General features: G+C 49.7%; 1 protein-coding gene across 1 annotated transcript; it reads left to right on the forward strand.

The window, feature by feature from the left end:
- The first annotated feature begins 448 nt into the window (after positions 1-448).
- LOC306818242 (UPF0606 protein KIAA1549) lies at positions 449-11,922 on the forward strand. Its single transcript, XM_079335692.1, has 21 exons — positions 449-802; positions 1,701-1,896; positions 3,324-4,553; positions 4,639-4,721; positions 4,817-5,116; positions 5,291-5,477; positions 5,586-5,645; positions 5,772-5,923; positions 6,609-6,786; positions 6,889-7,073; positions 7,148-7,353; positions 7,491-7,618; positions 7,741-7,755; positions 7,867-8,057; positions 8,136-8,371; positions 8,595-8,730; positions 8,907-9,200; positions 9,282-9,334; positions 9,441-9,568; positions 9,651-9,805; positions 9,998-11,922. Exons 2-21 carry the CDS (start codon positions 1,797-1,799, stop codon positions 10,220-10,222), a joined length of 4,242 nt encoding a protein of 1,413 aa, XP_079191818.1. The 5' UTR covers positions 449-802; positions 1,701-1,796; the 3' UTR covers positions 10,223-11,922.
- Positions 11,923-13,425: the final 1,503 nt, after the last annotated feature.

A 13,425-nucleotide genomic window follows, 5' to 3' on the forward strand; every position in this document is an offset into this window, starting at 1 on the left:
GATGTCATGAAGGGAAAATCTCCAAACGGCCTGTTTGAGCAGGCAGAAGACAGAGAGGATGGACTTTCTCATCGTTCGGGGGTTTTGAGACAGACTAGAGACACTTGTTAGAGTTAGTGACATGGAGAAGAGGATTTTGAATATGTGACCTTTAATTTAAAAAAAATATATATTTGTAAAAAATAAAAAATAAACTTTTATAGAAGATGCATCAAACAAGTCTTTTATTGAGAATCCTTTAGCTTTCAGAAAGCTGAAGTGTCCAGTTTTATTCTTTTATATTAATATTCATGTGTTCAAAGGCCTTATATTAACACTGTACACATTATACTGTATTTTATTTACATGAAAATAAACATTTGTTTGAACTGTGAGAGAAAGATGGGTTTTTTGAGCCCTGCACGCGCACACACACACACACACACACACACTCACGCACAACCCTTCAAACATTTGCAAACATTTATGTAGAAACAGTGCGTGTGTATCTCTATGGGAGAGAGTGTGTGTGTGTGCGTGTGTGTGAGTGAGAATTGTAGATCTGAACACGTGACGCGGAGCCTGGTCAGACTGGTACCGGGACCGGACGTGCTTTGATTCATCTGACGATCCGGTACCGACAGGGCGGGGTCAGATCTCTGGTTTGCTGTGTGTCTCGAGCAGGAGGACTCGGTGATGAAGACTGCGGACTGATGAAGGTCTAATTCTGCGGGGTCTCCTCCTCCCGCGCAGGGAGCGCGCCGCGCGGCACTGGACGGACGGAGAGGCGTGACGCGCCGGAACCGCATCTCCAGGATGGCAGGTAGGTCTGATCCGTTACGGAGGATTTATCCGTTAATGTCAGAACGGTTCGGCTCGGCTCGGCTTCCTCTCTGTGTTTCATTCACCCGGGCTGCTGCGGATCTGGTCCGTGTCACCGGGGCTCGGTGTCGGTGCGGCGGCTCTGCAGCTCTCATGAAGCAGGGGGGGCGGCTCCGCGGATCCGGATCATTATGACACATTGATACTAGCGGTATCACGTTAGACCAGACCGGGGATCAGGCCCGGATGTTCTGCAGCTGTGAGCCGGGACCGGGGCAGAGCAGCAGGGGAGAGCGGCAAAGGAGGGCCGGGGAGGAGGGAGGCAGGCCGGGGTGTCTGTCCGTCCGATAATTGGGTCAGTGTGAGAGTAGTACCAGCTGAGCTGAGCCAGCAGAGGTGTGAGCGGCCCGACTATGAGCTGAGCCGAACAAAACCGAACAGATCCGAGCTGAACAGAACAGAGCCGAGCGGTGAGAGAGAGGACGAGAGTGATGAATGAGAATCAGGAATGTGAAATATGTGAGCCTGAAGTTACAAACAACCTGCTTATCATCTTTAGTGATCGATTATTGATCCCCATGATCATTGTCATGTTTGATCAACATGTTGAAGAGCTCCAGAGTTTCTGGGATCCTGGTCTGATGATTGACAGGCCAGGTGATCAAGATCCACCTGTCAGGTTCCTGGTTCTGACCCTGCTGTTACCGGATCCTGAGCCGCTCTCTGTGATGCTGGGGCGTCGTAAAAGGGGGGCTGACTCCCCAGATAGTCTGCATTTTCTGATCAATAAAACCCAACTCGGGGGTCCTGAAGCAGGACTCGTGGTATCAAACAGGTGTCGACATCTTTTGTTTTAAAATCACATTTTGAAGTTGGACTTCCTGGTTCTGTGTGTTCAGGTCCTGACTGGTCGTCGGGGATCAAACCTGCGGCTCACTGAGGATCGTGGACCCTGCGGGCCCCCCCCCCCCCCCGGCTCTCGGATCAGGACTAGGATGGAGCACAGAACGTCAGCGAGCAGACGCACGCTTGCTGCGGTCCTGCTGTCGGCCGGCATGTTGGTTTCCATGGTGACATCGAGCTCACCTGCTCCAGGTAAGCTGGAAAGGCTGTTTGACTTTATTTCATAGGAGAGATAGAGTCAGAACTCAGGAGGGCGAGCGAGGCCGCAGGTCGGACTCAAACCAGTCCAGTCCGCTTGGAGGACTACAGCTCAGACTATCTCCACCCACAGCTGTCCTTTTTTTTTAAAGGGACAGTCCGCACTCTACAGGTGGGGAGGTTTTACCTGCAGAGAGGCTCTAATGAAAGATGGTGTCAAGGTGCATCATGGGTAATGTAGGCTCCACAGGTTTAACTAGACAGTGTCCACACGCACTCTGAGGTGGGAGGATTTTGTGTTTGCAGGAATATTGGACTTTTTTTTGTGTTTACAGCAAAGTTTACTTCCCAAAGTTTAGCAGGGATGCTAGTGTGTAGCTGACCTTTGACCTCAGGGCTGCAGGTAGGAGCAGGAACTTCCTTATAAGGAAGGTGTGTCAGTGAATCAGAAATAGATCTTATTTAGATTCTTTTTCTTCCTCCGTGTTCTCATCCTCCTACTGACACTGAGTCACACACACACGCACACGCACACACACACACACACACACACACACACACACACACACACACACAGTTGCTCATTCAAATTCTACTTGTTCATTTGATTAATCTGACTCGAGAATAGTTTTCAACGTTCAGGTGGGCCGGCTGGTTTCGGCTTTAAAAACTGCAGTCCCTTCTTTTATTTTGAAAGAGGGATAAAGGATCCTTCAAAATAAGCTTTATTAATTCAGGTGAACAGTTTCCTGTTTGTGTTTTAAAATTTGCTTTTAAAAAAAGAAAATCATTTTAAATTTCTCACTTACTGCCTCTCTCTCTCTCTCTCTCTCTCTCTCTCTCTCTTTGCACGTGATGCTGCCGCAAAGCACGGCGTCACCACGGCAACCAGGCACCAGATGAGAAAGGCTGTGTGTGTGTGTGTGAGAGAGAGAGAGAGAGAGAGAGAGAGAGAGAGAGAGAGCTGACACAAAGACAAATAGGTTCAAAGACACTGCAGAGGAAAAGGAGCAAACAGGAAACAGGCTGTTTAAATAAAAAAAAAAAGACGGAAAGCATAAAAACGTTCAGATGATAATATTCTGATCTGAATAATCAAATATCAGGACAGGAAATATATTCTGTTATACACACAAAAGGTTTCACACACTTCTTCTTCTTCTTGATTTCACCGCCATGTCTGTGTGCTAAATGTGACACTGTCGTAAGTAGCTAACTAGCCTAGCTTAGCATAAATGCTCGGGGAAACAGCTAGCCTGCCTCTCTGGTTTGTCCAGGACTTAAAGATATATTCAGGTCTGTGTTTAGGATTTTGAAGTTGGTCGGGACTCTCAGGTTTGTTCTGGACTCTGTTCAGGACTGTAGCGTTTTGTCAGGACTCTCAGGTCCGTGCAGGACTCAGACCTCTCTTTGTCTTTCAGGTGTGTTGGACTTAAACAGAACCACAGAGTCTCTGTCACGTCCTTCATCCTCATCATTCCCCTCCGACTCCTCTTCCTTCTCCCCCTCCCCGCCTCGGCCTCTGGCCCCTGGTCCGGACTCTGGTTACCACGGTAACGGCCATGGGGCAGGCTCGTCGGAGGACTCGGACTCTGGCGCTCAGGGGATCCACCTGCTGCTGAGACCCCCGGACCTGCTGTCCCCAAGCCTCCCACCGCCCCTCCCCCCACACACCCAGCCCACCCTCACCCCTCCTCCCCCCTGGGAGCAGGGGCCCTCCTTGGAGGAGGCCTGGGGTTCTGGAGACTACTTGGAGACTCTTTCTTTCATGGTGCCTGATGGCGAGGAGCTGGCCCTGGCCACGCCGCTGCCCAATCACCCCTACGACGAGGACGAGGGGGGGGACTGGGTCTCCTACGACAACACCTTCCCTGCTCGTCCCACCCTTTCCCTCTCCTCCCGCCTCCCCCTTTCACCCTCCTCCTCGACCCCCAGCATCTCCCTGCACACTCGCCCCACGCACCCGGATGTCTTCCCCGCCTGGGACGAGGACTACGACCTCGAGGACATGATGCCCCTGGAGCCGACGGAGCTGCTGCTGCCGGACATGAACAGTCTGGAGTACTACACCAACCTGCTCGCCCGGGAGAGGGAGAGAGGCCGGATAGACTCCAAACCCCCCATCGCTCCCACAACAACCCAAACCCCCGGTGCCCTTCCATCTCCGTCCCCAAGCTCTGGTCCTCATCAAGAACAGGAACCCAAGCGCCCCCCAGTGGGTCCTACCCCTCCTCTCACCCTTTCACCTACTCTCACAGGTGAGGAGCAGCCGCACCCGCCATCAACTACTCTAAAAACCCCTTCCACTGCTCCTCCTTCGGCCCCGAAACCTAAAGAGCACACCCCAGTCACGGGCAGGGACCCTGCTCGCCCCCCTTCAAACACCACCAGCAGGGTGCCTCCCCCTCCACCACTGGGTCCACCCACGCGCCCTGACAGACCAGAGAGGCCTCCCGTGATTGTAGAGAAGCCAGGGATGACTCCGCCTACCCAGACCACCACCACCACCAAGGCAACCACAACCACGCAGATCACTGCCATCAGCCTGACCCGAGCACCTCCGGTCACAACCCCGAAAGTGGGCCAGACCCCGCCCTCAAGACAGTACCTGTGCAATGTCACCAAGCCGGAGATGTACCTGGTCCGAGTAGGTAAGACCGGTGAGGGTCATGAGAAGGGAGCAGCAGGTGCTGATGTCTGACAGTCAGCTGATCTGAGTCTGTTTGTGTCCTGCAGTCAGTTCCAGAGGTTCACCTGCAGGTTTCAGTCAGGTCCGAGACCTCCTGAGGAGGGAGTTCAACCGCTCAGTGGAGCTTCAGGTAAACACACCTTTTGTAAAGTACCGTCAACGTGCAGCTAACTGCTTGCTCATTTAAAGTTTCACCTCATTATCACCTGTCTGCTTCCTCGTCAGTTTCTGCGAACGCCGTCCAGTTTTGCCTTTCGAGTCGTTTCAGGACCCCTGATCTTCACCGCCATTTCGGTCATCAATGCCCTCCGTGCACCGCCGCGCAGTGCCGGCCCAGTTCCCTCTCTATCCCCGCTCTACACCGTACCTGACCTCAGGTACCAGGTTCACTCTGTGCTGCAGTTCGTCCCCGCCAATGTGGATGTCAGAGTCTGTAACTTCAGCGAGCGGGTGGAGAAAGGGCTGATGATGGCGTACGCGGAGACACGAAGACGGACGCACGAGGCAGGAAACGTGAGTGTACAGGTGAGTCTGCTTCCTGTTTAAATATCAAACAAACGTATCGCTCAGGTGAGTCTTAAGTTCGACAACTTTCTTAAAAAGTCTTATTCAAGAAACTTTGAAATCCACAATGACTGATCAGACACGTCTTGTAAATGTGTGTGTGTGTGTGTGTGTGTGTGTGTGTGTGTTCTCCAGCTGTTAAACATCAGCCTCAGCGTGACACGCCTGCCAATGGAGAAGAAAGTTCCGGTTGATATCACCTTCGCAGTGCGTGATGGCAGAGACTACCTGACGGGGTCAGAGGTCAGCCAACACTTGAGGAAGCTGAACCTGGTTGAGTTCAGCTTTTACGTTGGATTTCCAGCCCTTCAGATCGCAGAACGTACGACACACACACACACACACATGCGCGAACACACACATGTTTGTTCATGTGAAGTAAATGATTGTTAGATGTGTAAAATGTAAAGTTGTGTGTTTGTGTTTACAGCGTTTCATTACCCGGAGCTGAACACGTCTCACCATTTGCGCTCCACCTGGGTCCGCACAGGTGAGGACACGTACTTTGTTTTTAGTCTGTGAACCACTCCTCAAAAGATTAAAAGATCACAAGAGATGACTCTGTGTGTGAATGTGTGTGTGTGTGTGTGTGTGTGTGTGTGCGCGCGTGGTACAGTCCTGTTGGGGGTTCACGAGCAACTGGTGGCTGAGAGGAGTTTTAAAGCTCGTCTGGAGAGACGCCTGGCTCTGCTGCTGGAGGAAGGACTGCAGGGAGCCAACAGGAGGCGCTGGAAGAGAGCCACAGCCGTGGGCAACAACAGTCTACAGGTATACACACGTTATACAGGTATACACACGTCATACAGGTGTACACACGTCATACAGGTATACACACATCATACAGGTATACACACGTCATACAGGTATACACACGTCATACAGGTGTACATACATACAGGTATACACACGTCACATAGGTATACACACGTCATACAGGTATACACACATACAGGTATACACACGTCATACAGGTATACACACGTCGTACAGGTATACATACGTCATACAGGTATACACACGTCATACAGGTATACACACATATAGGTATACACATGTCATACAGGTATACACACGTCATACAGGTATACACACATCATACAGGTATACACACACATACAGGTATACACACATATAGGTATACACATGTCATACAGGTATACACACGTCATACAGGTATACACACATCATACAGGTATACACACACATACAGGTATACACACATATAGGTATACACATGTCATACAGGTATACACACGTTATACAGGTATACACACACATCCTACAGGTATACACACACATACAGGTATACACACACACATACAGGTATACACACATACAGGTATACACACATACAGGTATACACACATACAGGTATACACACAGAGAATACCTGCTTTAATGTGTTCTTTGGGTCCTTAAACCTGGACCTGTTGTGGACCTGTTTGTGTCTCAGGTTGTCCGGGTGTCGAGGTTGTCGGGTCCAGAGCGCCCCCTGGAGGTCTTTTATTTTGTTGAGGGTCCAGGAGGTGAGCGTATACCAGCTGAGGCGACAGCGGCCACCATTAACCGCGTGGACCTCCAAAGAGCCGCCATCGTGCTGGGACACCGAGTCCAAAGACCGCTCGCACAGCGTAAGTCCAGAACCTACCCTCCCAGTACTCCAACACCTGTCCATCACACTCGTGTGACTCACCTGTCTGATCCTCCTGACTTTCTCCCCTGTCTATCTGCAGCGGTGGAGACCCTCTCCGTCCCCCCTGCAGAGACTCAGAGCAGCAGTATCTGGCTGATTGTGGGCGTGGTGGTTCCGGTGCTGCTCGCGGTCTTCATCATCATCATCCTGTACTGGAAGCTGTGTGGCTCAGAAAAGCTGGAGTTCCAGCCAGACGCAATAAACACGATCCAGCAGAGGCAGAAGGTGAGAGTCAGCAGGAAGTGGGTCAGTATTTCCGCTGTTTGACAAACTGACAGCCTGTCCGTGTCGTTTCTCAGCTTCAGGCTCCCAGCGTCAAAGGTTTCGACTTCGCTAAGCTTCACCTCGGTCAGCACAGCAAAGACGACATCATGGTGATCCAGGAGCCCGGCCCCCTGCCCGCCCCGGTCAAAGAGGCCACACCCTCTGACGGGGGAGACCTCAACACCCCCAAATCTAAAGGCTCCTCCACCAAGGCAGCTCGCTCCGGTCGCCGGAGGGGCCGGTAGGATCCCAGATTTCTTACCTTTTTCAGCATTCTTATTGTGTCGTTTTTTATTGTTAGTAAATGTTTCTTAGAAACAACAAGACACGTTTTCTGGATTCAGGTCCTAACTGTGTCATTGGTCTTCCTTTGTTCAGGCTCAGCCCGTCAGACGGCGACTCGTTAGGAAGTGACCAATCAAGTGGCAGAGAATCAGCGGAAGAAAGCACTCGAGCTGTGGCCACGCCCAGTGAGGGGAAACATCACAGGAAGACGCCCAAAAATGGTAAGTGACTACGAGTTACCTGAACTGATGGAGAGGAAGTGAAAAACATGAGTCTAAACACTTTCTCTCTCTCTCTCTCTCTCTCTCTCTCTCTCTCTCTCTCTGGTGATTCTGGACTGAAGGGAGGAACAAGATGGGTATGTTTACACCTTTCATCACCTGTTTAATATTTTCTCATCACCAAGGATCTAAATTTGTTTTCAATCATGACTCAAACTCTAATCGTTTTTTTAACCCTTTGACCTCAGGGGGAGGTCCGGACGAGCTCCTCTCCTCCTCCTCCATCTTTGACCACGTGGACCGGTTGTCTCGGGGCTCATCTGACGGCACGCGTCGCCAGGCCAACAAGGTGCAGCTGATTGCAATGCAGCCCCGTCCGAGCCCGCCACACGCCGCGTCACAGCACAGCCCCACCCTCACCGAGAAGGTCAACACAGAGGTAACAACACCCGGAAACAAAACGCATCCCACAACTCGCCTTCGTGCCTGTCTGACATCATTGTACGCTCACCTGCAGGTGGCGCTGAGACACAAGTCAGAGATCGAGCATCACAGGAACAAACTCCGGCAGCGCGCCAAGAGGCGGGGCCAGTGCGAATTTCCCTCCATGGACGACATCATGGACGCGTTCGGCGAGGGACCGGTGCAGAGCGAGGTGGCACAGCGTCTCTATAGCTCCGCCCACGACCACATGGATTGCATCCTGCAGGGTGACACCCAGTCTCCCCCCACCCCCAACGACTCCAGGAAGAGGTCAGAGTTCACCTGAGATCACCTGTGCCGATCACCCTCACCATAATGTTTACGTTTATTTTCTTCATTTATAAACTTCTTCTTTTAATTTTTAAAGATACATGATGGCTGATATTTAAACATGATGCGCTCGTTTAGCGCTCGCTAGTCTTTAACAAACTGCAGAGACTTGTTTGTACCCTTACATGTGTTCAATGCTGATGTCGTGTATTTTTCCCGACAGAGGGAGGCGCTCTCCTCGAGGTCGGAGGGCTCAGCCGGGACCTGGAAGTCTTCCTGACACCGACAGAGATCGGCTGCTCACTGATCAGAGCGCCACCTACAGGAAATACCCCGGACTGAACAACGTGGCGTACATGGTGAGATACACGATAAACGCTTCAACTATAAAAAGTGGAATTCCTCAGGGCACGGTTCTGGATCCTTTTTGTTTTTTTATCGTGAAGTTGTTTGTTTAAATTTCTTTGCTGTTTTGTTTTTGTTGCACCTCGATTTTAAACTGCAAGACCTCTTCTGTGTTTCCTCTGTCTCACAGTCCGACCCGGACCTGCCCCCGGATCACGGAAGTCCCTCCCCGACCGATGAAGTGTTTGACTCTGCACCGCCTCCGCCCCCCTACATGCCCCCGCAGCCGTCCATTGAGGAGGCGCGGCAGCAGATGCACTCCCTCCTGGACGACGCCTTCGCCCTGGTGTCGCCGTCCTCGCAGGGCAGCGCCGGGCTGAGCGGGGTAAGCCCTGCCCTGCCTAGCCCCTCCCCCCAGGCCTGCCCTCCAGGCAGGCAATGGGGCTCTTATCAGGCAGCCCCCTCTCAGAGCCCCTTTTCTGCAGTGAGTGTGTCATCCTGCTGCTGAGGCCATTTTACTCCCGTCGTTCATTCATATTCAGCTCTTCTCTCTTTCTTCCTGCAGAGATACGCAGAACTCGGGATGTCTCCCACGTCTGTCCAGGGTCTACTGCAAAGGTCAGAGTCCAAACACACCTGTTGTCACCTGCTCTCACCTGCACACAGACCAGGTTCACATGTACAGGTTGGACCATTTCTGATTGTTTGTGTTTGGTTTGTGTAGACAGGGCCTGAGTTCGGGAGGGTACGTCTCGACTGGAGACCAGCTGCAGGACTCTGTTTACTCCAGCAGAGGGCGGTATGAAGACCCCCCCTCATCCTCCAGACCGCGACCTGTAGGGGGCAGCACAGGTAGAGACATTTCATAAGCACTGCTTTGGTCATGTTAGTGGGGACGGGTTGAATGAATCATCTGACCTCCCTTGACCTCCAGGTGCACATCTGCATCACCTGACCCAGGTGGGTCTGTCGAGTCAGATCAGTGCGTATCCCGGGGTGGGTCGCAGTATGTCAGGTCCAACCGGCTCCAGCTGGAACCAGCAGCACTCGGACCAGGACCTGTCAAGGCCAGGAGCCAGCCGAGAGAGTGTAAGTCCCTGTTTGGGGGAACCAGGTCTGACCTGTCTACTCCTGATCTCACCTGACTAACATGTTAGACCGTTTAGGGCCACATCAGTCCAGTCGAGGTCCATCTTGACCGGGTTCAGACCTCAGCAAGTTTTGGGCTTTAAAAAATGAAATGCATCATCTGTATCATGTTTACCGTTTTTCGTCCTCCAGGTGCTGTCGTTTCCAGAGTTCACCTCGTCATCGGTCTTTCAAATGCCCAGCTCCTCGTTACGGGACCCATCCGCCCCGCCCCTCCTTCTGACCTCACCGACCCCTGAGTATCCACCCGAGGATGCCTCCCCTTCCGCCCACACCTCGGCCTCCCTGATTAAGGCCATCAGGGAGGAGCTGCGACGTCTGGCCCAGAAACAGGCGGCAGTGACCAGCTACCCTTAGACTGGTCCAGGTTCTCTTGGATCAATACTGGACAGGTTTCGGAGCCTGTAAGGACCAGCTTAAAAACATGAAACTGATCCAACACTTTGGTCTGTGGATCTACAACTGTGCTGTCAAAAACACTTAATAACTCTGGACCACGATCCACATCCGAACGAGGACAGTGTCTCTGGACTGAAGGACCTCCGGTTCTGTACAGGGTCCCATCTGATCGTCTGTCTGTCATCCTTCAGCTCCATGTTCATTGGTCACTTCTGACCCTTCATGTCTCCATTCAGGTGCTTCCTAAACAGGTTCAGTCACTGATGATCAATCCACAACTTCAGGAGCAACATTTTTATTCTGAATATTAAAATATAAGTCCTAAGTTCTGCTCGTGATGGTCTGATGTGGATCATCGATCCTGAGCTCCTGGATCGTTCCTGCTTGCCCCGGACCTGATGATCTCTCCTGACCTGGTTAGGGAGATTTAATCCTCAACTTCTGGAGCTGATTTTCCCACCTTCTTCAGGGATCATCTGGCCTTACTCTCCAGGGAAGAGACCACTACTGGATTCTGGTGTGCCTGGTCACTACAGACTCCCTGCAGAGATCCAGTCCTGCTCTTCCAAAACTTCAACGAAGATTGTTTTTGTTTTTTTAAGCATCTGAACCCTCCTGACCGTACGGTTTGTCTTTCCTAACCCTCTGGAGTGGACTGTCGCTCCTGACCATTCAGGTGGATATTCCTTACCGACCATACAGAAGGATGTTCCCTCCCAGTCGTTCCTCCTGAAGTTCTGACCTCGATTGTCTCTCTGGACCGTCTGTGGTGCTAACTGTCAGCCTCGTACCATCTCCTCATCCACCACTTATTGCCTTCACATCCCATTAGCCGCGAGGAACAGGTCTCCATCCATCAACCATATCAGTGCGGTCTTTGCACTGTCGACAGCTGGAGGTGGCAAACAGTTCCTACGGCAACAGGACGCAAAATAGGAAAATAAAATAAATATCTATAAAGTTGATATAAATATCTGTAAAGAGATAGAATCCCAATGAGCACAATATAAATGTCAGAGTAATTATCGGAGTATTGAGATGTGACTTATTTTTTATTGCTTATAAATGAAAGTATACTTTAAATCCTTTATTTTGATCCCAAAAAAAGAAGACCAAACTACTGTTCTAGTTGTGTTGCTCTTGTGTTTGAGCTCGCTGTAGATTTGAGCCTGCGCTTATTTCTCAGTGGAGTGGCGTTGCTTACCGTAGCTGCTAGCTTGTTGTGTTCATGTATCGGTGGCAATGAAAAAAAAAAAAAGCGCTATTGCATCGCTTTAATATATCGAGTTTTCCTCATTGGCGATGTGTTGCATTCATTAAACTGTGGGCAGAAAAATGTAGATGCATTTTTCTGTGCGGAGGCAGAGATGTGAAACCAGTCGCTCATCACAACCGGAACAATGAAGCTAATGGACGATACAGCAGCGCCCCCTGGAGGCTTTAAAGGTTCATTATGCTTAAATGAATTGCCCAAAGTAAAATCTAATGAGTGGAAGGTCGACCTTAAATGATAAAAACTAATAGACTGGTATAATAATGACGTATTTTTGTAGGCCAACCCGAAAAAATGGCGGCAGTGGTTCCTACGAAAATTCGCCTCTGGGATTTTTGCATTGGATTTTGGATCATTGCAGAAAATAAGCTGTGTCAAACACACGTTTCTGACGCGTTGTTGTTTTGTTCAGCAGGATAATCTTTACAGATGAACATCATTCATATGAAGTTTGAAGAGTTAATGCAGCCGAGAGAAGTAAAAAGCTAACGTTATGCTACAAGCGAGCTACACCGCGGTCGGTTTATAATGACGTCACGACCGTTAAGCTTCATCGATCTAATCAGCGGATTTGACAAGCTAGCTAAACGTTAGCTTAATAAGTTGTTTATTAACCTAATATTTGCAAGAGCACTGAAAAACATGACTAGAGGCTGTAAGGAGGATTAGGGAGAGAGTTCCCGGCGTGATGACGTTTAATGTCTCCATGACAACCGCTGTAGTTTCAGTTAGCTACTCGTTAGCAACCGCCGTTTAAAGTTTGTGTAAAAACTTTAAAAGTCACAAGAGTGGGTCTTAGCTAACGTAGTTTATCTCGTCTAACAAAACGTCGACATCTCTTCAGCTTGTGTTCACCACAGATCTTATTTCAGGCGTCTAAACACAAACACATTCAAAATCCCCATTGACTTTTAGGAACCCATTGTGCTAACATGCTAACTCACTTCCTTGTTTTAGGACTCAAAACTACACCAGTCTATAACTAAGCTGCTTCGACAGTGTATGTTTTAAGTTTAAGATGGAAGATTTGCCTTTTCTCTTTCATTTCACCTGAAAACAAAACCCACTGATTTCAACAAGGCAGACATTTTTTTTTGACATTTGTTATCTTCTCGGGCCGGTTGTGCAGCTGAATGACTGGTTCTCCTCTCTGCTAGTTGGCTGTTTTCTTTGTAGTGTTGTGGAGAAGTCAGTTCGCTCGTAAAAAAAAAAAAAAAATCTGGTTTCATTGAGTAAAAGAGGGTTTGTTCGTCTCTGCTCTTCTTTAGCATGTTCGACTAAGTTTGAGGCTTTAGCTACTCGTGATGTTCCGGTAAATGTTAGCATGCTGCTTCAAGATATTTATAAACAGAGTTTGAAAAAGTAAAGAGTTGTTCCACATCAAGTTAAGAGTGAGCAAAGAATGCCATCAAAACCGCCGTTGACCCCAACACAGTAGGAAAAAAAAAAAATCATATGAATCATGTTTTTTTTTTATTGTTTTGCATTTATAAAAGCTATTTTTAAATCTAAAGAAAGTGGATATGGTGTTTAATAGAAAACATATAATATATAAAATATTTTATCTGTGGTCGCTCTGCTGAATGGACTCAAAGATCTGCCCAGCAACAGTACCAACACATCCTTCATGGAGCAGGAACACACCACAGAACTCATCACTGGCTGTGGACTCTCTGATTGGACCTAGCACCTGTCAGTCAGGCTGCAGGACTTAGGTCATACCTACAGGGTCACATGGTGCTAAATCTACGACTCCAGGTGTTGTCTGAAACTCATCAGATCACACGTGAAGCAGAAAAAAAAAGTCCACCTGTGCACACCTGTGCAGGTGACAAAGACGACCCGAGGAGTTTGTATTGTCGTATCAAACTTCTCCTGAATGTCTCCT

The sequence above is a fragment of the Symphodus melops genome (genome assembly GCF_947650265.1).
Source record: "Symphodus melops genome assembly, chromosome: 22".
NCBI lineage: Eukaryota > Metazoa > Chordata > Actinopteri > Labriformes > Labridae > Symphodus > Symphodus melops.

Excerpts from the sequence above, each read along its gene's own strand:
- LOC306818242 (XM_079335692.1), top strand. The coding sequence starts at position 1,797 with ATGGAGCACAGAACGTCAGCGAGCAGACGCACGCTTGCTGCGGTCCTG. Across the intron at positions 9,201-9,281 it reads CTCAGAGCCCCTTTTCTGCA|AGATACGCAGAACTCGGGAT; the intron begins GTGAGTGTGTCA and ends TTCTTCCTGCAG. Across the intron at positions 9,335-9,440 it reads GTCCAGGGTCTACTGCAAAG|ACAGGGCCTGAGTTCGGGAG; the intron begins GTCAGAGTCCAA and ends TGGTTTGTGTAG.